Here is a 26,840-nt window from a genome sequence, read left to right on the forward strand (position 1 = left end):
AGGACAGTTTTTGTCGAGGGGTAGAGACCTGTGGATGGGCATAGAATCTGTTTGGATAGTCTGAGGGAGAGGAGTAGTTTTGATCCTTTAAGTCTGTTTGTCAAGACCTGCCTGGTCCTGCCCTGCTTATCAGTTTGAGTCTTGGAGAACAGTTAATGGGTCACCAGCATCATCAATATTTTGGTTGTTTTATGATGAGCATATGGACACATGTAGCCCACATTACAGGGTTTTATAATAGATCCAAACGGAACCAGGCCAAAATTTTAGGTTTGAGAAGTCACCTAGATAAAAAAGCACTGTTTTGCTGCTTCCAAATGTGATTTTTAATAAAGCTTGGGTGAATTTTCAAAGCCCATGTCTCAAGAGTCAAAACGTATTCTTTATCCCCAACACTGTGTATAAGACAAAGTAGTTTTGGAATTGTTAGTTAGATTACATTTTGGTTATTACTGCATTGTCGGAACTAGAAGCACAAGCATTTCAATCCACACTCGCATTAACATATGCTAACCATGTGTATGTGACAAATACAATTTGATTTTATTTGTTTATTGTTAGGGCTTGGCTACTTGTAGAACGAAGTAGCCATCATTGAGGGAGGGGTTTTAATCAAATGAAAGCAAATGGATAAAAAACATGTTTTTTTCTGTTTCATACTTAATAGTATAGGGGCTTAATGACAAAACAATCTAATCAGGCATTGTCATCTCCCATCTTTACTGCAGGATCGGTTGGCTGGGACCTGTGCCTGTGCCATTAAATCTACAACTCATCCAGAAGTCTGCAGGGAGAGTCTAGTTTTCAACCTTCCCAAGTCTTCTCCCAGCTGTCACCCCGCTCCTCCGCCTGCTCCACTGGCTTCCAGGTCACCAGCATCATCGCATCCGTTTCACAAGACCATGGTGCTTGCCCACATTGAGGGGAACGGCACCAAAACAGTACCTCCAGGCTCTGATCAGGCCCTACACCCAAACAAGGGCACTGTTCATCCACCTCCTGGCCTGCTCTTTCCCTACCACTGAGGAAGTACAGTTCCCGTCTCAGCCCAGTCAAAACTGTATTCTTTCTCCCCCCACTGTGGAACAAACTTGGAATTGTTACGCCAGGACAGCTTGAGTCAATCACCACCTTCCGGAGACACCTGAAACCCCACCTCTTTAAGGAATACCTAGGATAGTGACAAAGTAATCCTTTTTATTTGTTTAAAGATTTAGATGCACTATTGTAAAGTGGCTGTTCCACTGGATGTCATAAGGTGAATGCACCAATTTGTAAGTCGCTCTGGATAAGAGCGTCTGCTAAATGACTTAAATGTAAATGTAAATGTAAAACAGATGGCACTGTGATAGACTGCATCCAATTTGTTGAGTAGAGTGTTGGAGGCTATTTTATCAATTACATCGCCGGAGTCGAGGATCGGTAGGATGGTCAGTTTTAGGAGGGTATGTTTGGCAGCATGAGTGAAGGATTCTTTGTTGCGAAATAGGAAGCCGTTTGAGCGGTTGTTGGGAGCTAATCATAACTTCTGTTTAATTTTCACTTGGGGATTTATTTTCAGCTGCTGCTACAGCGGCACAAGTGCCAAACACACATTGTTTATTCCATGTGTAACTGTGTGTTGTTGTATGTGTCGAACTGCGTTGCTTTATCTTGGCCAGGTCGCAGTTGCAAACGAGAACTTGTTCTCAACTAGCCTACCTGGTGAAAAATAAATACACAAAAAAAATGCTGTTTTTATTCAAATATAGAAGTATCTATCCCTGTCAATCCTGGTATTACAAATGCATTTTGAAAGATATCTGGCTGTTTAATATAGAATATGAAGCAATGTCTGAATCAGAATTTCAATTGTCTACAAGCTACATATTTAATTTAATTTGTCATGCGCCGAATACAACAGGTGTAGTATGCCTTACAGTGAAATGCTTACTTACAAGCCCTTAACCAACAATGCAGTTTTAAGAAGAAAAATAAATAAGTAAAAAATAGAGAATAAAAGTAACAAATAATTAAAGAGCAGCAGTAAAATAACAATAGTGAGGCTATATACAGGGGGTACCGTTACAGAGTCAATGTGCGGTGGCACCGGTTAGTTGAGGTACTATGTACATGTAGGAGTTAGTGACCATGCATAAATAATAAACAGAGTAGCAGCAGTGTAAAAGGGGGGGATGCAAATAGTCTGGGTAGCAATCTGATTAGCTATTCAGGAAGCTGTTCAGGAATCTTATGGCTTGGGGGTAGAAGCTGTTAACAAGTCTTTTGGACCTAGACTTGGCGCTCCAGTACTGCTTGCCATACGGAACACGAGAGAACAGTCTGTGACTAAGGTGGCTGGAGTCTTTGACAATTTTTAGGGCCTTCCACTAACCCCACCTGGTAAAGAGGTTCTGGATGGCAGGAAGCTTGGCCCCAGTTATGTACTGGGTCATACGCACTACCCTCTGTAGTGCCATTTGGTTGGAGGCTGAGCAGTTGCCATACCAGGCAGTGATGCAACCAGTCAGGATGCTCTCGATGTTGCAGCTGTGGAACCTTTTGAGGATCTGAGGACCCACGTCAAATATTTTCAGTCTCCTGAGGGGGAATAGGCTTTGTCGTACCCTCTTCACGACTGTCATGGTGTGTTTGGACCATGATAGTTTGTTGGTGACGTGGACACCAAGGAACTTGAAGCTCTCAACCTGCTCCACTACAGCAGCCCTGTCGATGAGAATGGGGGTGTGCTCGGTCCTCCTTTTCGTGTAGTCCACAATCATCTTCTTAGTCTTGATCACGTTGAGGGAGAGGTTGTTGTCCTGGCACCACACAGCCAGGTCTCTGACCACCTCCTTGTAGGCAGTCTCGTCGTTGTTTGTAATCAGGCCTACCACTGTTGTATCGTCTGCAAACTTGATGATTGAGTTAGAGACGTGCATGCGTGCCCACACAGTCATGGGTGAATAAGGAGTACAAGGGGTGGATGAGCACGCACTGTATGTGGGAACTCCTTCAAGACTGTTGGAAAGCATTCCTCATGAAGCTGGTTGAGAGAATGCCAAGAGCGTGCAAAGCTGTCATCAAGGCAAAGGGTGGCTACATTGAAGAATCTGAAATATAAAATGTGTATTGATTTGTTTAACACTTTTTTTTGGTTGCTACATGATTCCATGTGTTATTTCATATTTTAGATGTCTTAACTATTATTCTAAAATGTAGAAAATAGTCCAAATAAAGAAACTCTTGAATGAGTAGGTGTGTCCAAACCTTTGACTGGTACTGTATATTTATTGTCACATAATAATAATATTTCAGTTAATAAAACCGCATACAAACATTTTTTGCTTTCTTGAGGAAGACAGCTCCAGAATTAGTGTTTCAGCCTTGCTCAGTGATGTCTGTGGTGGTGGGGCAGCCAGCGGAAAATACGTAGAGTAGGGGTTGGTAATGTTCTCTTGTGGCGCCGTGATTGGCTCAGTGTTCTGTCACTCATGGGGACACTATGTCACCGCAAAATCTACAGGGAGAGCTAGACAATTCAAGCCCCTTGGGTGCTGCCATAGAGTTACATCAGAAGTACCCATCCAAGAAGGCTCAAGGTAATTGGCCACAGATAAAATGACGTCAAATCAAGTTATATCTACTGTAGATTTGATTGGACTGATCGTGTCAACATCATACTTTCAAAATCTTAGCTAGCAGTCATCATGAATCAAGTCGACAATCTACTGGCAAATCCTTTTCAATCCTTGTCATATGAAGAGAAATTATAGATAAAACGTATCGGTGCAAAGAAAGCTCTGCTGTTGGGACAGCTTTATTAGGCACGAACAGTTTGTGGGTACCGTTTGTCACCATTATAGCGAAATTTATGAAAAGTCTAGTGTTGTGTTGTGGCTTTGCTGGCATGCATTGGTGATGAAAAATAAGTTTGCCTCACTAAGATTTACATAGTAAAATCACCACGGGTGGTATTTTCAGGTACTGTCAACAATTTACTGACTGAATGAAAGGTCCTTAATGTAGAGAGAAAAGTGCTGCCATTAAGCCACAAATCAATGGCTGGCAGCCCCATGATAAATCTCACCAAGAGCAGTGTCTGGAGGTGGCCATTTCCCAGTCACTAAAGTCATCAGTTGGCACTAAGCTGCAAAGCTAGAAGTTCTACTATCTTAAAAGCTGCCAACCTAATGCCAAACCCTACACTTGATCCTAACCAAACTGCTAACCTTATGTCTAATGTTAAAGACCAAAAAGCTAATTTCCCAACATAATATCCTTGTTACATGTTACTCAGGTAACATAAACTAAGTTACATTCGGGAAAGGAGTCAGCACCATCTTCAGTGACCGGAGAACAGGTATGCTACATTTTGATCTTTCGACAGATGCCATTTGATCACAAGAACATTGTGATAATGTGTTTGGTTTGACTGTTTTTTTCTTCTTTTTTCTTCACAGGTTCAAAGACTGGGGAAGATGTCACCTGATCAGCAGCAAGTAAAAATTGTAAAGCGGTAAACCATTTTAAATGGGTCGAATGTTTCACCTGATTATTCTCTTGTATTTTCAGAACTTGTGTCAAGGTAATGGAACTTGCAGTCCCCACTCAATAATAAAACAAGACAAATCCAGCAAAAGTTGTTTATTTTTCTCTTTTTCATGTTCTCTTCTGTCCGCACTGAACACACTCAATGTCCTATCTAATATTTTCTCTTTTTATTTTTGTAAATTAAAATCCACTGCACATGTCAGAATATTAGAAGTGAGTTTTATTATTCATAGACATACGGTTTAAGAATTCTCAGAGGATTTGTACCTGGCCTGAGATGGGTGTTACATGAGTTTGGTTCAGAAAATGTCATCAATAAATGAAACATGTGAACACTTGAAAAGCTTGAACCTTGACATGACTTCAATGCCAACCTCCAGCATTGGAGAAATTAGAGGAAGATTTTCAACACTGGATAGATGGAACCTCATGATCTTTGGATTGGAGGAAACGTGATTGGCAGTTAGTATTTGGCTTAGCTAGCCCCAACCACAGAACATGTGTTGGAATACATCTTTCACTGTGTATTTACAACTAAATTGTAGGTTTTAAAGAAAGGGCTTGTAAATAACATCTATTTTCAATGCCTTGGAAGTTTCAGGTGTTTTCTGGCTTTATGGTAAATGTAGGCCACATGCTTTTGTGTTTCTCCATCCATTTAGTCTGTTAAACTTTGTATATGTTCTTCTGTTTGTGTACTAGTGCTGTGTCTTTACTCTTTACCAAAAATAATTCCCACTATATTTAGGCACTAATACATCTCTATTTCTACTCCAATGGAAACGAGTTTAATCCTTCAAAGAATGTAAAACGAAAATCTATTTACAAAGCAAAGCAGATATGTACAAATTATTTGGGTGGGAAAATGTTACACTATTCCTGTCTTAAGAATAGGTGGCAATGTCATTCCTCTCAAACGCTGTTTGTAGAGTTATAAATGCTATTAAAGTTTTTGTTAAAAAAAGTGTTGAAGCTGATCTATTGTTGTAATGGCAGAAGGCACTTAAAAGGAATGATCTTTATCAATGTACAAATTAAAAACTTCATTACCTGTTTTGTGAAAAACTATTTGTGTATCAGGCAATTGTTGTATGTATCTCAGAATGTTTTGTAACTCTTGGAAATGTCTGAAATGAATTAGACAAATGGTATTTGACATTTTCCCAAAGTCGTTTACTTAAATTTTCTATTTCAAATTCAGTTTTCAGTTATTTTTGCCTGGAGTAGAGATGATTGAACAGTATTGATATCTTCCTATGTGCAAACATTAGGCAGATCAGCTCTACCATGACCATGTCTTTTTCAAACCATGGAAAGAGTTTCATATTGCCTCCTTTTGGTAGTTTTATATCTGATTATTCTCCAATGTTTTTCACCATAGTCTCGATTGGTGGGGGTGGGAGGGAACAAACAATTATCTATATACAATCAGTACAATTGTTAGCCAACATCAACCCTGTATTATTACAAATACTGAACATATTCCTGACATACAGCAAAAAACCCAACCTGGACAGTATATTCAAAATATACAAGATAAACAGAAAGCACAGAAGGACACTTAAAATCAAGGATATGCACCACTGATTGTGTACAGTGTTTCCTAGCTTTTGGCTGGTACTCTTTGAAGCCTCCAACTGTCTAAGACTATATCTACAATACAAACATCAACATGTAACTTTCTTTCAATATTAACATGGAAATCCCAGCAGTAAATAAAAGATCTAAGACCATTCTAGAGGAAAACCTTGATATGCTAGGTTTTGTAATTACATTTTTTTTTCATGATCAGAAAAGGTGACTGTTTACAGGTGAATATTGAGTGGTTGAAACTTAGATATTTTTCCCAAAACCAAATAAAAAAAACGGTTAGTATTTTACAAATATTTAAAAAAGTAAACCTTTATCTATAGGTGTTTCAAAATATATTCCATCAAAAATAGTCTGACATTTTGCTGGTAGAAAAAAAAGTTATAAATGACAAAGGTTTTTGAAGCAAATGTTTACAGTAGAAATGTGTTATGTTACATTTACTTCAGAACTTAGCTAAATACTTTTTTCCCTCCTAGCAGAAGATCCTACATAAATGTTTTTTTTCCTCCCACAGATGGTGTTAAATACCTTTTAAAACATGCAATAACTAACTTAACTCCATAATTTAGCAAAATAAGTTGATTGGTGATGAAAGCAGTCAACAAGTTGGTTTCAAAACTTGTTTGTAACAATGGTTAACAGTTCTATATAGATGTGAAAACTTGTCATCTTTGGCAAACTTGAATCATTTCAGACATGCTGAGAGCTCAAGGCACGTACTGTGGCAGCTCACTGGTCATCTCACACACTTAATGAGTTCCTTCCAAAGTACCATGCCCTTCGTCTTTCTCTTCAGATGACAAATGAAGATTTGTGTCGGAAGTCGCCCTGGAATAAAAGGAAGAGCAAGTAAGCTAAAGTTAAAGGACTGCCTAGTTGAACTTTTTTGAGTTGAAAAAAAATGTTTTTCTTTACGCACCTCGTCCTCGGCTCTGACATAGTCCACCCCTTCTCCTTTGGCTGGTGCTTTGTAACTGTGAAACACAACGGAGACATGATCAGAAGGCATTATGCTGTTGCAAAAACAACACATTTCCAGAAAGAATTGTGCCATGCATGTTATAAAACCAGGTCAAGTTGTGAGGTCAAGCTTGTTCATAAAGTCTAAATTGGCTAATGTTAAACCTCAATGAGCCATGACCCTTCCCTATTGCCGCTCAAGAGGAAGTTTCACTCACTTGTTTCCAGTCTGTTTCTGGCTGGCGAAGTAGCCACGCTTGTACGCAAAGCAGAGGCCAACGGTTATGCACAATAGCACCACCACCAGCACTCCCAGGATGATCCTGGCGATATTGATATCATCTGGGGAAGAACAACAGGAAGAATGAAGAATTGATGTTGAGATACCTTCAACTGGCTCTTTATGAATTGAACACCGGACTACTGGGATGACATGCTTCAACAAACAACATGTGTCTTGTGTACAAATTTGTCAGCTGTCAGACAGACTTACATATTTCCATTGTCTGTGGTCCACACTCTGAGTGGCCCGCGTCGTTCTTTGCTCGGCAGAAGTACTCTGCTGAGTCGTTCATTCTGACAGCACTGAATTTCTGCAGAGGAAAAACCAACAGCAGCAAGTCTCAATTACACTCTGTATAAACAGAGTCCTTTCATTCTGGTGTATTTACTGCATGTGGGAAAGTGCAGGCTTATAACGACGTTCAATTTGAATTACATTGGGGGTGGAACTGTCCCGAAAATGAGTTGCTTTACTGTTCAACAGATATCCCTGTCTCCCATCGGATTTTAACCCACCTTAATGAAGGTCTTGTCCTCTAATTCTAGTCCTGTTTCTAATTAGTTAGCTTTCAGTTGGATATGAAAAGCAGATTTGGCAGCATGTGCTGGTGGTCTTCAAGGACAAGCGGCCAATATGAACAATAGTAGGGTGTGACTCCCTGGAAGTAAAGTATGTCAGTGACAGCCAGGCCAAACTTTAGAAGCCAGTGAAAAGGTTGAGTGGAGTGAAAAGGCCGAGCCACTGACTATCTGACTGAGCAGGGGAGAAGGAGCTCAGGAATGTGCCAATGAGGACAGCAGATTCCCCTAATGGCTCAAGCCCCCTCACACCATCAACTGTCACCCCAAAATATCTGCCCCTACTGCTGGGGGCAAGGCCACCACCCCCGCAGCCTCGCCTTGCACTACTACAGTGGCCCCTTCCCTCCCAGTCACCGCGCACAAACAAACACTCACCAGGGTGCCTGTTTCGGCGTTGAGCGTGTAGGAGGAGTTGATGAACTTAGGGCTGGTCTTGGGGTCATCTGGGATTTCCTCCTTGTTACGGAACCATTGGTACTGAGACTTGGGGAAACCTTGATCCTCCACGCATCGCAGCTCTGTCGCCGTCCCTACAGGCACCGATTTGGGGACAGCACATTTCGGCACCACTGGCTTCACTGTGGACACAATCACACATTTAGAAATGGCAACATTCAGCATCTGATTGTGTCAAAAACAGCATCGCCCATGATACACACTGAATTGTAGTTACTAGGCCAATGAATGATCTCGGAGGGTGGGTATGTGTTTTTTGCCCCGTGCCAAACCCTGCCAACACTTTCCATCTTTAGCACTGCGATTTAGCGAGGGTGCAGTCTCAGAGGTTTCCCCATATAGCCCAGAACACGCCTTTGGGGCAGGGACGGGTCTGTCAAAAAGCATCCTCATACAGTACGTGTGCCAAAAGGTTGGCGTGACCTAAAACACGGTTTCAGCTTACAGCATCGATAGTTGTAACCACTAATGCAGTGCCGTTTTAGTAAAACCGAGGAAAAACGAGTCCCTGTAAACTGATATGGCTGTTTTAGGTACAAAGACTACATGTTCATTGTGTTTTGTATGTTATGTTTCATAGCAACTTTCAAAGCTTCAAGGTTTAAGACTAACGGCAAACATTATAGCAGTGAAATTATGAGATGCATTAAATCATGATGAGATGATGAGATGCATTATTGCAACGCAAATGATTGATGGCAAACATGCAATTTCACAGAGGTAGCAGCAATGCTCCCTTCCCCAAACATGTCATTTCAGTCATAGCCACAAGGTGATGCATCTTCGTGTGGGTGTATAGTCTTGAATTTGTTCTGGTTTCAATATTATACCACAGTTTACTGTAGTAATACAACTAATGATGTGCTTCTGGTGCAAGAAGCTGATGATGATGTGTTGAGCAGATGTGAAGAAATGTGGCTGGCTGGGATGATAGACCTACCTCTTACGACGAGGTTGATCAAAATCTCATCAAAGGATTTAAGGTCAGTCTGGGCGCTGACTTCGCAACGGTAACTGGCTGAGTCTGATCTTGTGGCGTTGGTTATCACCAATGTCGCAGGCTCTCTGATCATTGCTCTGCCCTCCAAATCTCCTGCAGGATTAAAAAACATGCTTTAAGTTGCCATTGATTTAATACAGGAATAATTCATGATGAGTATAAAACAGAATGCCGTTCCCTCATTAGTCCAAGTTGTTTGTGTCTTAAGAGGATTTGAACATTTTGTGGGGGGTTTTGTCACTTTGATATTGATGTTGGAGATATAAGTGAAGACGCCATTATGACAAAGCACTCCGTTGAGTCTGTTACCTGAGATTTTCTTCTCAAAGTAGACATAACTGGGCTCCCCATCCTTAATTTTCTTCCATTCGATTCTTGGGTTTTTTGTGGAGATGGACTCTATCAAACAGGACAATTCGATAGCTGCCAGAGGAGACAAGAGGGAATTAGATTTAAGTTGTTTATTTAAGGAAGAAGCAGAGGGTCGATGTTATCTACTTCTGGTTCCTTAGTGTCATGTCAAGGTCAAGCAGGAAATGTCTGTAACTGATTGTCATGTTGGTGTATATATTACGACATCTCTATTGGCTCTTACATTCAAACTCGTTGGCCCATGGCGCATCATTCGTTGTTTTCAGTATTACTGCCAATACGTTGAAGTAGCCTGCAAAACAGGAAAGGAAAAAATATGAGCCTTACTAACAAACGTTGCTATTACACACACGTGCAATGTCCATTGGTAGCTGTTTGCAGTGCTGTGGTATGTCCGCTGGCTGTTATGCCTGGATTAGGGATGTTTCTAACCAGTCAGTTCATCTAAAATTCCAGAAACTCAATTAACATCAAGCCCTCCATCCCCTTGCTCCCAGTCTACCACACCACCCAGACGCATTCTTCATTCTTTCCAGCGTACCATGACCTGGATCTGTTACCTTCCATTTTTAGTCTGGCGGGGCGAACCAATGCGGACATACGCAAGGCGAGCTCAGTTTCTGCGCACGGTGGTTAACTGTGCAGGGAGACGGGCGCCCTTCTTGGTACGAGCTCTCCCGTGCCAGTGGCAGCCTAGCCGCCTGCCCGACCCCTCTCTTTCTTTCTCTCTCTCTCTCTCTGCTCCTGACACGTGTGCCCATGTAGCAGTAATGGGCCATGAGTGCCCTGGGAACACGCCCGCTTTGGTCTATGACAGAGGGATGTACTATAAAAAGTTTAATTGAAGCCATCTTAAATGTGTTTTCTTCTGAACAAACTAAATTATCTAACATCAATGGCAGATAATTTCACTTCTTTTAACGAAAAAAATACACAGCGTTTTCACATATGTAGACACTGGGTTGGTGCTGGAGGTTGAAAAGTGATGGAGTTGCAAGTCATTTATCTTACATGTATTTCAAGATATTTTACCTTAAATCGCCTTATCATTAAATGAGATAAATTACTTGCAACTCCATCACTTTTCAACCTCATATTCATTATTTCCGGCTCCAAACCAGTGTCTACATATGTGAAAAGGCCGGGCTTCTATGATCTGTGGTTAAAAAGATAAAAAGAGTCCTAAAAAATGCTTCTCTGTGACATCACAGGGTGGGATAAAAACATTTTTTTTTAATGATTTTCAAAACCTGCAACAAGTTTTTAGCAAGAGGGATGGTATTTTCTTGCTCCCTACATCATCGTGAATCTCATAGTGTTTGAAAATCACAGTTTAGAACTTTTTAACATTATTGTTTTCTACCAAAAGTACAAATGTAGAGACACTGGTTTGGTGCTGGCATTTTTTAGGTAAAAAAAATTATCTGCCAACGATAGTAGATAATTTAGCTTGGTAAGAAAAAAACACTAATTTTAATAAATTAATTATCACTCATTATAAGATATTTATGCTTGAATAGATTTCACTTTTTGCCGTGTGCACTTCAGAATCATACAGAAAGGCCATGCTCCCACACATGCATCCCAACCCAGTCATACACCCATGAATAGTCTCCCTGAGACTAAAGCTTAGGCTCAAGTAGCTGCTAGAGGCCTAAGCCCCCCAATCCATTAAAAAGACAGGAGCCCGTTTAGAGCCTTTTACTGTTTTAGAGTTCACCAGGCCTCTGCTGACACAGTGAATTAGCAAAGCACCACACAGTTCTTTCACACAGTAAGGCAAGTCGGTGACCTGAAGAGACAAGTCTTTCTGAAAGCGTAAGGTCACGGATCCTTTGGTAGACCATTCCCCAGGAAATTCTACTCACACCCAGGCATTAAAGTAGGTGTGTTTTCTGTGACACTCACCCAGTTCCTAGTAAGTCAAGGTCAGCTTGCTTTGGTGTCATACCAGTTCCCTGCTATCCAATGCACTATCCAATGCACTATCCAATGCACGCATGGTTGAGGGAGCTGGCTGGGGTTGCCTTCTAAAGCAGACAGGGTAAGCTGCTTCCCCTAATGACTCTGAGATCATTACTAGATCACAGCTTGTTTACCTTATGTCGTCAGTTTAAACACCATGCTATACATTGTCCCACGTTTTGAAAAAGGTGATTATCCGCCCTCTTACATTAATCTTACATTGAACAATTAATGAGATGTAGTAAGGGAGTGATCCGTTTACCCTCACTTCTTGGACAGACCAGAGCCTTAGATATGCAGTTTTAGAAACTGTTCTTCGTCCTGTCAGCATTACATGGCAATACAGGAATTTTGATAGTGCACAGGGCTGCGGGCCAGAAGGTTGTAGGTTGGCATACCACTGTAGACAAGAGTAGGGGTGGAAAGATCGCCTTTATGGTAAAAACATTGCATGAATCTATCATCGTATTTGCAGGTCAGAGAAAAAAATGGCCTTTTAGAAACATTTCACGCAATTGTACTTCATTTTACATATTAGGAGATTATTTTTTAATACCACACAAATTACTGAAATTGCAGGCTAAGGATGGACAGAGCAATAGGCCTATGTGTTTATCTTATCATATTTCTGCAATTCCAAATCAGTGTGTCTTGTTTGCAACGAACCTGTCGCTGTTTCTAAACATTTTGATCTGAGCGTGGTACTTTCAAAAGTTAGGCCTACCTTTCCACCCTAGGCCGACCAACACAGAAAAATGTAAGCTTTAACTGCTGGCTACTCTTCTTCTGTGGCTTAACCCAACAAAAAAAGGTCACAAGTTTTTACCGAAAAGCTGTCTGGGTTTAAACAAAAACATTATATTGGTCCGAAAGTGAATAGCTTAATCAATTGATAGTGACAGAATTAGATTACTTCTCAAGCAGTCTATTTTTTGTCTCCTCGGTTAAAGGTTGTAGCTCAGCCTCTGAATGTCAAAGAAAATTAAACAATGAAATCCCCATATCCATCGGAGTCACATCTTTCCCTGTCACGCCCTGACCTTAGTATTCTTTGTTTTCTTTATTGTTTTGGTTAGGTCAGGGTGTGACATGGGTGATGTATGTGTTTTTTGGACTGTCTAGGGGTTTTGTAGGTTTATGGCGTTGTTTATCATCTAGGTGTTTATATATGTCTATGGTTGCCTAGATTGGTTCTCAATTAGAGGCAGGTGTTTATCGTTGTCTTTGATTGGGAACCATATTTAGGCAGCCATCTTCTTTGGTTATTTTGTGGGTTATTATCTATGTCTAGTTGCATGTATCTGCACATTTAGATTATATAACGTCACATTTGTTATTTTGTATAGTTTGTTTAGTGTCCGTCTTCATTAATAAATAGAACATGTATTCATATCACGCTGTGCCTTGGTCTCCTCTTTACAACGATCGTGACATTCCCAGTATTTTACAACTTGTTTTTAGCGTAAAGCATCGCCGACCAAAGCACTGTGATAGATCTGTGATAGATCAGTTTATATAATCGGATCCATTTTATTTTCTTCAACATGTTTAGCTAACAAGGGCCTGTGCTTTTTGCCATATTATTTAATAAAAAGCCCATAACATCACTGGGGCCGAGCTCCCTGCCATCCAGGACCTCTATATCAGGCGGTGTGAAAAGAAGGCACAGAAAATGGTCAAAGAAACCAACCACCCACCCAAGCCATAGACTATTATTTCTGCTGCAGCACGGCAATTGGTCACTCCAGTATGTAAATGTGGTATTGGACCTGACTTTTTAATATTTCCGGTATATAGTATGCTTCCTTACTTAAATACACAATACAGTTTTTCATATTTCTTAATCTTATTTCTTGTGTTTTTTTCTAGTAATACATTGTTATTGTTTATTGCACTGTTGGGTTTTGAGTTTGCAAGAAACACATTTTACTGTACTTTTGCATGTGACATTAAAACTTGAAACTTAATAAGCAACTAATTCTAAAACACTTAAAAAATACTTAACCCTCCCCTTGACTGAAATTGAAAAAGCATGACCCTCCTCCATTTTCCTCCAGGTAACCATTATGTAAATGTCGATCCATTGCTAAAGTTGAGGAGTGGGAGCGATGGAAAGGAAGGACTATGAGTAATTCTTTAGTGGAAGCCTTTGAAACTTTAATGTTCCCCACATTGCTAATGTTAATGGCTATGAATCTTTAATAACAGTATTTTGGGCTTTGTCTCTCGAGATGTGATCCATTTAATACAGTTCTACTTCAGACAGACCATAAAAGTTAGGCCCTGAGAGGAAAAAGTTATTCAGTTTGCCTTTTAAAAAACCCACAAGCATTAGAAGTGACAAGGCATAAAAGCAGTATAAAATACAGTATTTTGTTAATACTGTAACAATGCTTGACTGAAAAGCTAATTTACTGTATTTCTAAACTGAAACATCAAATTGTTTTGTCAAAGCCTGAAACATATTCACATATTCCTCTATTCCAGAATATCAAGGGACAAGAAGACATGCCCTTTGCTAAATGACTTAAATGTAATGTAAATGTTATGAAAATAGAGCTCTTTGGCCATGCACACCAGTGGTGGGTTTAGCATCGAAAGAAGGATGCATATCCAATAAGGAACCTCATACCTACTGTAAAATATAGAAGGGGAAAAGGGATACCTAGTCAGTTGCACAACTGAATGCATTCAACCAAAATATATCTTCCATATTTAACCAAAACTCCTCTGAATCTCTGAAGGGGGGCTGCCTTAATCGACATCCACGTCATCGTCACCCAGGGAGCAGTTGTTGTGGGGGTCAACTGCCTTGCTCAAGGGCAGAACGGAAGATGTTTCCAACTTGCCAGCTTGGGGATTTGAACAAGCAACTAACCGCTAGGCTACCTGCTGCCCCAGGTAGTTGTGAATCTTTGAAATTATGGTGCTATTTTGCATCCACTATTTTGCTTCCATCTTTAAGACAATAAACACATATCAGCTTGCCTAAATATATTACTAAACACAATAGTATTTTGTCTTTGATTTCACCAAACAGCTTTATTTTTTTTTTACTTGCTAAAATACTAGCTAAGGCTGTAAATAAGACAGTATTAGTACATATTTAGTGCTTAAGTTAGCTTGAAACTCCAATAAAAGGTTGTGAGGTCTGGCCTAGAAACAACTGTCCAGGACAAAAATGGCAAAAACTCCAGGAATAAATTCCAATCTACATCCAGAGCATACCCTTTGGGAGTGCAGAAGGTAGCTTTTTAAACAACATACTAAATACTGTGGAAATATACTGTCCCCAACGAGTCCCGACGTTTGGTAATTTACACACAAAATAGTCTAGTCTGCAGGCAGGAAGTCTGAATTCCTAATCATTTCCCTGGTTTGGCAGGCGAGGCTAGCTGAACAATACAAGAGATAGAGCGGATCCAGCAGGCCATTCCCTTGCTTGAACATACATCCTCTTAACAATGACATCCTCCTTAGCGTTTGCACAGCAACAGATGGAGCTTTCCTGATGGGGGGCATTAGCGGAACGGCAGCACTGGCCAGTAAAGCATTCGGAGTCTAGGCGGCAATGAGGAAGTGATGACTGTGCGCTGTGGGACAGGTATCTCCCGTCTCTCTTCCCCTGTCTGCCACATCCTGCCCTATGACGCCTGTTTTCCTGTCTATTCTCTCTCCGCCTTGCTCTGGGAGAGACTCTTCCCAGTGCCATGACGCAGCCCCTGACACCTGGGCCTGAGAGGCTGCTCTAGTGTTTCCCACTGGGTTCATATATGGTGGACGGACAGATCTTTGCAGTGTGTGTGCCTTTGTGTGTGTAGTTTAAGCCCTCAAACCATAAAGGTGCTCTGTGACCTATATTAACCTGTCTTTCCTTCTCTCTTTCCCGTCTTCTTGGCAGGGCACATCTGTGTGCGATCTGGCAATTTACATTCATGTTTTTTTATATCCCTCACCCTCCTCAAGAGGGAAGGCTGGTTCTTCTTGATAATCTTAGTGTAATGCCCTGATAAAATCCCAGGCGTAGCAGTGCTGAATAAAACAATAGCAGAGCAACTGGAGAAAAAAGCCCTTGGCTTCATTTCAAATTATACATGCAGATGACATGGAGCGATGGTGATTGAACTGATGACTAGAGAAAGGATGCCTGCATGTGAATTGGATCCTAGCTTTCTATGGTGTTTTCCTATGGGGAATGGCACAAATATTTCCCCTTCTGGTAGTAAAAGAAAGTTATAGAGGAGTGTGAAGTCATAAATGGAGGGTTCCAAATAAGCTTCCCAGTGAAATCCCCAAGTGACAACGCTGCCTAGCACCTCAGCAAGATACTCCCATGCCCCTTTGAAAACCCCAGACATTAAAGTACCTAGTTTGCGAAGTATCTTCTAGTTGCTGTCTTCAAATATTTGTTTTGTGTTGTGCACACAAACACGTGATTAGAAATTTGACACATCTCCTCAGTGAACATTCAACAGCACGTGAAGCGGATAATATTCCTCGTTATTTTTAAACTGCTCCATTGGTTCAGTTCCCCCAGGAGGAGGAGGTTGTGCGTTCGCTGAGCAAGTGGTGCCCACAGAGCAATTCATTATCCTCCTTAGTTAGCGATGGCATCGGATGGGATGTGTTTCTGTGCTATGCAACTTCCACTCCATATGTGGATTGTGTTAAACTAGGCTCTACCCCAGTGCTAAAAAATACTGTCCAGTACAACACTCCTCAAGACTTAAGCTCTCTTCTCCCTCTACTGCTCTTAAAGGTTCTGCATGGCTCCCTGTTGGCCAAGGTGTGGAAAAGGTCACACATTCTCCAATTCAGCCACTCGGGTAACTGCACTTCTGTACCGCCACAGTGTCTTGGCCTGCAGAGAGTTTAACTTGTAGCCGAGGGAGGCTATGTGAACACTTGGAATTCCCCAAAGAGAGTAAATATTTATCTTCGCATGCAAAACTAGGTTACAGTTTTTGTCACCACATACAGTGAACTACAAAAGTATTGGCACAGTGACACATTTTTTGTTGTTTTGGCTCTGTACTCCAGCACTTTGGATTTGAAATGATGCAATGACTATGAGGTTGAAGTGTAGACTGATTATGGATAATGCTGAATGAATCAAGAATAATAATGAGTGAGAAATTTACAGAGGGTATTTTCATCCATATCGGTTGAATCGTTGAACCACTTTTTGTACAGAAGTAAGTAGCCTTGCACAAGCCTTGGTGTGTGCGAGCTGGAATGGCTCATAGGAGCAGGAGCCTATCTCCAGTTTCTGTAGTGTGAGGCAGCTTGAAGTACAAGTACAGCCCCTGGACAGGACCCTCGTCTATCGCTGGCCTTACCCCCAATCTATCTACTTAATGCTGCATGCCAAGCAGAGATGCATCGGTTTCCCAGAGATGCATCTGGTTCGCATCAGATCTCATTTTTACAGTTTTTGGTATGATTCGGCCAGATCGAACTCACAACCTTCCAATCTCAGGGTGGATACTAACCACAAGGCCACTGAGTTGGTCATAGTCCCCCCATTTCAAGGAACCAAAAGTATTAGGACACAATTCACTTATATGTGTATTAAAGTAGTAAAAAGTGAAGTATTTGGTCCCATATTCATAGCACGCAATGACTACATCAAGCTTGGGAATCTCCAAATGTGTTGGATGTATTTGCTGTTTGTTTAGCTTGCGTTTCAGATTATTTTGTGCCCAATAGAAATGAACGGTAAATCATTTATTTTGTCATTTTGGAGTCCCTTTCATTGTAAACTAGAATATAATATGTTTCTAAACACTGGATGCTACCATGATTACGGAATAATGAATAATGATGAGTGAAGAAGTTAGAGGCATAAAATAATAATAATAATTGCTAACCTCCTTATTGTAATGGTGAGAGGTTAGCATCTTGGGGGAATGTTTATTCACAATTCATTCAGCATTATCCATAATCATGGTAGCATCCACATTAATGTAGAAGTGTTTAGAAACATATTCTATTCATATTTACAATAAATGTGACCCCAAAATGACACAATACTCTATTTACCATTAATTTCTATTGGACACAAAATAATCTGAAACAACCAAAACAAACAGAAAATGTATCACATTTGTAGAGTAACAAGCTTGATGTAGTCATTATGTGCTATGAATATGGGACCAAATATTAATTTTTGATCACTTTAATACACAAGTGAATTTGTCCAAATACTTTTGGTCCCCTGAAATGGGAGGACTACATGTATGTACAAAAAGTGCTGTAATTTCTAAATGGTTAATTCGATATGGATGTAAATACCTTCAACTTAAAGCTGACAGTCTGCACTTTAATGTATAATTAATGTGTATAATTAATGTATAAGTCAAGGTATAATTTCAGTTCCCAAGTGCTGGAGTACAGAGACAAAACAAAATTGTCATTGTCCCAATACTTTTGGAGCTCACTGTACTTGACCACTAGCTAGGTTTCCATTCAATTGGTGACAGGTTTTTATGTAAATATTCAAAAAAGTGCATAAAACAATATGTACATTTACACACCAGAGATGTGTTTCCATCAAACTGGCTTATTGCGGATAAAAGTCTGTGCGTGATGACGTAGTGCACGTAAAAAAATTACTTGTTTTATGTACCGAATAAAAAAATACATAAATGGGTTTCCATCACATTTTCAACTATACTGTTGGTTTAGTCAGAAAAACTGTTGCAATACAGTATATAGCCAATGTGCCCACTCTGGTCTTGGCACATACTCTAGCCAACAGCTGGCAGATACAGCGCGGGTAAACTACCTACACGATGAGATTATATTTTTTTATTTGTCAAACGGCAGCCAAGCATCGATCAACATGTCACCATAATAAGACCCTTGATTTTATTGTAAAGGAGCATCAAGCTCATCACCATGCACTTTGACCACCCTGTGAAGTTCATCATCAATTATTTAATCTGTAGCCTAATAAATTGCAGGGTATCCTAGTGGTTAGAGCGTTGGTCTAGTAACCGGAAGGTTGCAAATTCAAACCACCGAGCTGACAAGGTAAAAATCTGTCTTTCTGCCCCTGAACAGGCAGTTAACCCACTGTTCCTAGGCCATCATTGAAAATAAGAATGGGTTCTTAACTGATTTGCCTAGTTAAATAAAGGTAAAAAATACAAATTCGTAGGTGGAGGACCACACATCAATCACTTAACTCCAAGTTTACTTTGATATGATGGTAATTGTATCAATATTTGCGCATAAAAGGTGTTTCCACCTCCATTTCTCAAATAATTAATTTTACTGACACAAATTTTCATATGTCAGGTAATTCATTCGCATGGAATGGTTGGCTAAAAACCTGGTTACAGAGAGTGTTTTTCTTTGGTCAGTGCTGTGAGTAATTTACTGGGAGGCCCTTTATGAAATGTGCAGGCTAAACCACATTGTGTTTTGAGTTACTTTTATCCCACTAAAACCAAATACTTTCACAATACTGTTAGACAGGATAGTGTTCAACAGAAGTAAAATGAAAATAGCCTATAATCTCAGTGGCATGCTTTGCTTTCTCTCAAAAATACAGATCTGATTTGTTTTACCCCTAGGAGATGCCAATTCCCACTTAGCTTAGCTGCAAATATATACACTGTGTCTGGACTCAGCCAGACTAATGAATTCATGAATTGACATTTATATTCCATATAGAATAAACTCCTTTCTAAGAAAGGATTAGCCCTGACCCCAAAACAAAGCATGTTCCAGTTTCCACAGTTTCTATACCAAAGCATGCAAATGTCCCTTCCCCCACCAGTAACCAGGAGCTCTGGTTGTCAGGGTTGGGGAGTAACTGAATACAGTTAATCTCTTACATGTAATCTGATTACAAAACAACTGTAAATCGAATCTGTTACCAGAAAAAAAGCATTGGAATCAGATAACAGATACTTTTGAATACTTTTAAAATTCAGAAAGAATGTTTGCGAAAAAAGACAGACACATTTCTGTTTTCTCAATGACTTTAAATTAGGCATTGAAAGAAGGTGCAAGTTTAAGTTTGTTCCACCTGAGGGAATCTGACCACAAGTCAACTGTGTTTGATGGATAATTTGTGTTCTTTCCTGCCTCTTGTGGGGAAAGTAATCAGATTACATTACTGAGTTTGGGTAATCCAAAAATTACGTTACTTACTGATTACTACACAAGGTAAAAATCTGTCGTTCTGCCCCTGAACAAGGCAGTTAACCCACTGTTACTAGGCCGTCAATGTAAATAAGAATTTGTTCTCAACTGACTTGCCTAGTTAAATAAAAGGTTAAAGACAAAATATTTAAAAATACAGACTACATTTAGAAAGTAACCTACCCAACCCTGCTGGTGGGGGCCCACCTTTTTTATGAGCTGGGGGGAAGTGGCTAAATGGGGGTTTTCCATTACAGCACCATTGTGTTGCCAGTGATTATGTAAAAATATATATATATATTTTACATTTATTTAACTAGGCAAGTCAGTTAAGAACAAATTCTTATTTTCAAAAGTACCAGTGGCCTGGGCTTGGCCCCAGGTTAGACCAGGCCCGCTGAAGCAATGGCCCATAAGATGGAAACAGCCTTTTGGGGAAAACACTGGTGGTAAGTCCTTAGTAGAAATGTGCCAAACTGACCTCAAGTCTTCAGTGAAAATAACAACAACAATAGCAGGGACCGGTTTTAGGTCAAAGCTTGCAGGCCGTGTGACCGCAGGTTGTGTTGTCACAGCTAAGGTCATCCAGCAGTGTCAGTGACCTCCAGTTCCTCAGTGGAGGTCACTCTCGACAGCTGACTTGACCGGTCAACTTTGTTATCCCCTCTCACCCCTATTTTTACACTTCAGGTCCAACACAGTTTAACATTGTTGTGGGTATACATAGTGGCGAGGGCACACTGAAGCCTCTTTATATAAGAAGTGAAGATTACCACCATGGGCCGACTAACACCATTACCAGAGGTATTTAGTTGAATTTTCATCCTGTTTCGTGGACGATAAGCAAAATCGCCCACCATTTGCTTTCGTAAAGTGTCACTTCTCTTCTTATTGGATGATACAAATAACCTCTGGTTTCAATCAAACACTGTATCCATCTGTTCATCCTCCAAGCTTGAGCTCTGACAAGATATTCTGAAACGAAAGGTTTGTCTGCTGTCACAGATGGGCACAAATGAAACCCGAGGAGCAATATAAGCATCTGCGCGTAGGCGGCAATGAAATACAATGAACAAAAATATAAACGCAACATGTAAAGTGTTGGTCCCATGTTTTGTGAGCTAAAATATAAGATACCAGAAATTATCCAAAAGCTTATTTCTCTCCAATTAAATACACAAATGTGTTTACATCCCTGTTAGTGAGCATATATTCTTTGTCAAGATAATCATTCACCTGACAGGTGTGGCATAACAAGAAGCTGATTAAACAGCATGATCATTACACAGGTGCACCTTGTGCTGGGGACAATAAAAGGCTACTCTAAAAGGTGCAGTTCTGTCCCACAACACAATGCCACAGATGTCTCAAGTTGAGGGAACGTGTAACTGGCATGCTGACTGCAGGAATGTCCACCAGAGCTGTTGTCAGTGAATTGAATATGCATTTCTTTAGCCGCCTCCAACATCGTTTTAGAGAATTTGGCAGTACGTCCAACCAGCCTCACAACCGCAGACCACATGTAACCACGCCAGTCCAGGACCTCCAGATCTGGCTTCTTCACCTGTGGGACCGTCTGAAACCAGCCACCCGGACAGCTGATGAAACTGTGTTTGCACAACCAAAGAATTTCTGCACAAACTGTCAGAAACTGTCTCAGGGAAGGTCATCTGCTTGCTCGTCGTCCTCACCAGGATTTTGACCTGACTGCAGTTTGGCGTTGTAATCGTCTTCAGTGGGCAAATGCTCACCTTCAATGGCCACTGGCACGCTGGAGAAGTGTGCTCTTCACGGATGAATGGCGGTTTCAGCTGTACCAGGCAGATGGCAGACAGCGTGTATGGCTTCGTGTGGGCGAGCGGTTTGCTGATGTCAACGTTGTGAACAGAGTGCCCCATGGTCTAGGTGGGGTTATGTTATTGGCAGACATAAGCTACAGACAACTAACACAATTGCATTTTATCGATGGCAATTTGAATGCACAGAGATAACGTGACGAGATCCTTATGCCCATTGTCGTGCCATTCATCCCATCACCTCACGTTTCAGCATGATAATGCTGTCGCAAGGATCTGTACACAATTCCTGGCAGCTGATGTGTCACACTGCATTAGGCAAATGGTGGTCACACCAGATACTGACTAGTTTTCTGATCCACGCCCCTACCTTTAAAAAATAATCTGTGACCAACAGATGCCAGTCATGTGAAATCCATAGATTAGGGCCTAATTTCTTCCGTGTAATTAACCCTAGGCAACTTTAACATTTGACCACTATTGCTATGCTGTGATTGCACAATATGTTGTGATAGTACCCTAAGAGTCACATGTCATTTTTGTGCCTCATCTCCTCGAATCACAGGTTGTCGCTGGACTTGCCTTGCCATTGCTGTTTTCCTCTCTCTTTTCAGTATTGGGTAACAACTGAATATGGCACCAGCAGAAAGGCCTTTTGTATCCAGGTTGCTGGGGTTGATAGTGGATACCAGATCAGGGAATGACGTCACATTGGTTGCATCTATATGATGATTGAAACAGTCACGGGAGGAATGTTAACTCCTGTCATAAAAGGATTTGATATCTAATGGTAATGCATACAGGCAATCAAATTCCAAGTTCAGAAATGTACATGGGCTTTGTGGTCTTCCCTCATTCCATTGCGACTAAATATAGTGCAGTTCAAGCAAAGATAACGCAAGCCTCTCAAAGAAAATACATCGGAGTCCTTCAGCTGCCGAGCAAATGTCACCAGGCTTGATATGGGAGAGGAGGGCTGAGTGTTGTAACAGTGCAAGAGAGCAGCAAACTTCAATTGTATATGCAATCTTTAAATGATAATGCCCAAGAAGTCCGTGTTTGGAGGATATATTGTCATGGGTGTTGTTGCAAACCGTGTCATACAAGGGTTCCCAACATATTTCCATTAAAAACATTGCTAGCTGGCCAACTATAGCTAACTTAGTACATCAAACTGTGCAGCCAGATAAACAGTAGTAAGTAGTTGCATTTTGTGTTTGTTTAAGCTGTTTTTAGTGACATTTATTTGGACGAATCCATAATGAGCTAATGATGCACGATTTCGCCTGGCATAGAAAATGTACTCTCTTGTCAGAACACTGTTGTTTAGAGGAACTAGCCAACAACACACTTCAAACTAAAGCTGGACAGACAGAAAACTAGCTGCATTTCATTTCATTTTACCTGTATATATATCTATAAAAATGATGCCAGCTGATTCATGATTTCAATTGTCAGAGAAAAGCTGCCTGCCTGTCTGTTTTGTCCAGACTCCCGACATGTTTATAACTATGGGACAGCTGTATATCGAATTTCAATATTGAAACAATGTTGCAAATGTCAGAGAGACAGACAGCAAAGTTTATCCAAGTCTCCGCTGTTGATAACCAAATGCTAGTGTAAAAGAAATGGGAGATAATGTCTGGATGCTTTTTATAGTGGAGATCAAGTTTATAAAGTGCCTGGCTGGGCTGATGAGACAGTGGATTGCGCAGTGCCAGTGAGATGGAACAGAATAAATAGGCATTTCAACATCATAGATTTAGCCGGTGTTAACTGCTGGAATGCAGTTTTAACCAATCAGCATCCAGGATTAGACCCACCCGTGGTATAACATGCTATATCCAGTAAGATACCTACTGCTGAAAAGAAACTGTGTGCACTGTGTGTGTATAATGGTCTCTGATTAGAAGTTGTGGTTGGGAATCAGTAGTAAGCTCATTTACATTCCATCTTCTCCAGGTCGACTCCGGCAGAGTTCAGTTTTACCCGGAAGGGCTCTTTGCGCATTCATTTATTCTGCATTTGCATGTGTGGCTGCGATAAGCCCTGCTTCAGGGCAGCCCCCTGTGCTTTTACGGCAGGGAGGGGTCCTCTTGATCTATGGAGGTCAAAGAGTAGGCCTGACTAGAACCAATGAGAGAGTGGAGGGGTTAGGGGGCGACGGTGTCACCGTATGCCTGGGAACCTGTCACTTTGCGTCAGCATTTTCATCTGGCCGCTATCACTTTGTCCTCCAGCTGAGTAGTTACTAACTCACAGGCTGGTCCACAAAACTTCACTCTTCACCTTTGGTGGCGCAGCCATACCAGTTGTGATCTGCACTCGCTTCACATTAGAATACAGGATGTCAAAGTGCTCCAAAAATGTGCTATTCAATTGAATTATTAACTAAATGCAAAACATTTCTGAATGGTCTTTGAGCAGAATATTGCCGTCCCCATTCATTGAGTCATGTGCAGCGTCTTTGCATGATAAAATCTGGTTCCTGGATTAAAACAGTGCTCTTGTTTGGTGTCCTACTGGTGGTTCACAGGGTCCAGGCCCTCCTGCATGCCAATTGAGACCATTGTTTTGTGACACAGTTTTAGGCAGTAGGAGTGAGTGAATGATAAATTCAACTGAACAATTGTCGATGGCCATTGTGTGCCAGGAATAATGGCATTCCAGCTTTACCCAGTAGAAAAGCATAACTAAAACTTGCATCCCCCGGCCCACAGGCCTAACTGAATTAAGAGGTCCAGAGATATGCCTGACCAGATTTACATTTGTAAAGTTGTTTAACAGAAACATTGCTGCATTAACTCCTATAAAGACATTAAATATGTATGTTAAATTCAAGGTTGTTAAGATAATCATGTTGTGATCATTTAATGCAGTCTTTATTCCTCTTGACTTAATATGATATCTGATCTCAACACTCAATATTACCTAGATGTAAAGAAACAGGCACTTGATTCACAGTATGTTGCATCATACTTATCTGCACCAAACAGACCCCTCTGTATACATAGACTTTACAGTCAGACATCAGTCCTACTCATAATTAACCAGCTTTTATCCTTACTTTTCTCCATAAACTATTCTGCTGAGCTACAGAGAAAAATGTCATACTGTGTGCTACCTACAGTACATTTGTAAATTATTCAGACCCCTTGACTTTTTCCACATTTTGTTACGTTACAGCCTCATTCTAAAATTGATTAAATAAAATGTTTTCCTCAATCCACACACACACACACACACACACACACACACACACACACACACACACACACACACACACACACACACACACACACACACACACACACACACACACACACACACACACACACACAATGACAAAGTGAAAACAGACCGTTACAAAGTATTCAAACCCTTTGCTATGAGACTCGAAATTGAGCTCAGGTGCATCCTGTTTCCATTGATCATCCCTAAGATGTTTCTACAACTTGATTGGAGTCCACCTGTGGTAAATTCAATTGATTGGACATGATTTGGAAAGGCACACAGCTGTCTATATAAAGGTCTCACAGTTGACAGTGCATTTCAGAACAAAAACCAAGCCATGAGGTCAAAGGAGTTGTCCGTAGAGCTCCAAGACAGGATTGTGTCAAGGCACAGATCTGGGGAAGGGTATCAAAAAATGTCTGCAACATTGACGGTCCTCGAGAACACAGTGGCCTCCGTCATTCTTAAACGGAAGAAGTTTGAAACCACCAAGACTCTTCGTAGAGCTGGCCACCCGACCAAGCGGGGTAGAAGAGCCTTGGTCAGGAAGGTGACCAAGAACCCGTTGGTCACTCTGACAGAGCTCCAGAGTTCCTCTGTGGAGATGGGAGAACCTTCCAGAAGGACAATGATCTCTGCAGCACTCCACCATTCAGGCCTTTATGGTAGAGTGGCCAGACGAATGCCACGCCTCAGTAAAAAGGCACATGACAGCCCTCTTGGAATTTGCCAAAAGGCACCTAAAGACACTCAGACCATGAGAAACAAGATTCTCTGGTCTGATGAAACCTGAATGCCAAGCGTCACGTCTGGAGGAAACCTGGCCCCATCCCTACGGTGAAGCATGGTAGTGGCAGCATTATGCTGTGGAGATGTTTTTCAGCGGCAGGGATTGGGAGACTAGTCAGGATCGAGGGAAAGATGAATGGAGCAAAGTACAGAGAGATCCTTGACGAAAACCTGCTTCAGAGCACTCAGGACCTCAGACTGGGGCGATGGTTCACCTTCCAACACAACAATGTACCTAAGCACACAGCTAAGACAACATTGGAGTTGCTTCGGGACAAGTCTCTGAATGTCCTTGAGTGGCCCCACTAGTGCCCAGACTAGAACCTGATCAAACATCTCTGGATAGACTTGAAAATAGCTGTGCAGCAACGCTCCCCATCCAACCTGACTGAGCTTGAGAGGATCTTCAGAGAAGAATGGGAGAAACTCCCCAAATACAGGTGTGCCAAGCTTGTAGAGTCATGCCCAAGAAAGGTGATATCTGTTTTTTATTTGTAATTAATAAGGAAACATTTAAAACACGTGATATAAGTTTTTTATATATACATTTGGAAACATTTTTAAAAACCTGTTTTTGCTTTGTCGTTATGGGGTGTTGTGTGTAGATTGATGAGGGGGACAAAATCTATATAATCCATTTTAGAATAAGGCTGTAACGTAAGAAAATGTGTAAAAAGTAAAGGGGCCTGAATACTTTCCGAATGCACTGTAGTCTATTCCCCGTGTTGTATTAAATGGCAAGCATACTGTTTATATTACTACCTCTTAGGTAATCTCTTTTTACTTGCCAAGGGCAACATGAAATTCAAAACAGCCAGTGCTATAAGTCTGATAACATAAATAGAATTATGATAGGGTGTTCTGATAACAGGTAAAAGAATCTAAGCTTGGAACTGCTAATCTACATATTTATATCCAGGCACATTTACACAGGAAGCATTATAAGTCATGCACATTTTAGTGGGTATGAAAGTGCTGATGGAGAGGAGAGGGGCGCCAGTTCGACATTCTGCTGTGCATAAAGGGAAGCCACCATGCTATATGGGTTGTGCATAGCTTGTTCTGGAGTCAATACTGTACATTAAGTGCAGGTTAGTGGTGATGTGGTGGACAATCAGCGGTAG

At 41.0% G+C, this 26,840-nt stretch overlaps 1 protein-coding gene across 1 annotated transcript in view; it reads right to left on the minus strand.

Moving 5' to 3' along the window:
• Nucleotides 1-4,735: 4,735 nt before the first annotated feature.
• LOC118391041 (junctional adhesion molecule 3B-like) overlaps nucleotides 4,736-26,840 on the minus strand; it is a 55,294-nt gene continuing 33,189 nt past the window's right edge. The window contains exons 2-9 of the mRNA XM_035781982.2: nucleotides 10,002-10,070; nucleotides 9,716-9,829; nucleotides 9,347-9,499; nucleotides 8,326-8,528; nucleotides 7,580-7,679; nucleotides 7,305-7,428; nucleotides 7,046-7,100; nucleotides 4,736-6,954 (exon numbers count right to left, since the gene is read on the minus strand). Coding sequence (XP_035637875.1) covers nucleotides 6,919-6,954; nucleotides 7,046-7,100; nucleotides 7,305-7,428; nucleotides 7,580-7,679; nucleotides 8,326-8,528; nucleotides 9,347-9,499; nucleotides 9,716-9,829; nucleotides 10,002-10,070 — 854 coding nt within the window. The 3' untranslated portion in view covers nucleotides 4,736-6,918. The remainder of the gene's footprint in view (nucleotides 6,955-7,045; nucleotides 7,101-7,304; nucleotides 7,429-7,579; nucleotides 7,680-8,325; nucleotides 8,529-9,346; nucleotides 9,500-9,715; nucleotides 9,830-10,001; nucleotides 10,071-26,840) is intronic.

This window comes from Oncorhynchus keta, chromosome 12 (genome assembly GCF_023373465.1).
Source record: "Oncorhynchus keta strain PuntledgeMale-10-30-2019 chromosome 12, Oket_V2, whole genome shotgun sequence".
Lineage (NCBI taxonomy): Eukaryota > Metazoa > Chordata > Actinopteri > Salmoniformes > Salmonidae > Oncorhynchus > Oncorhynchus keta.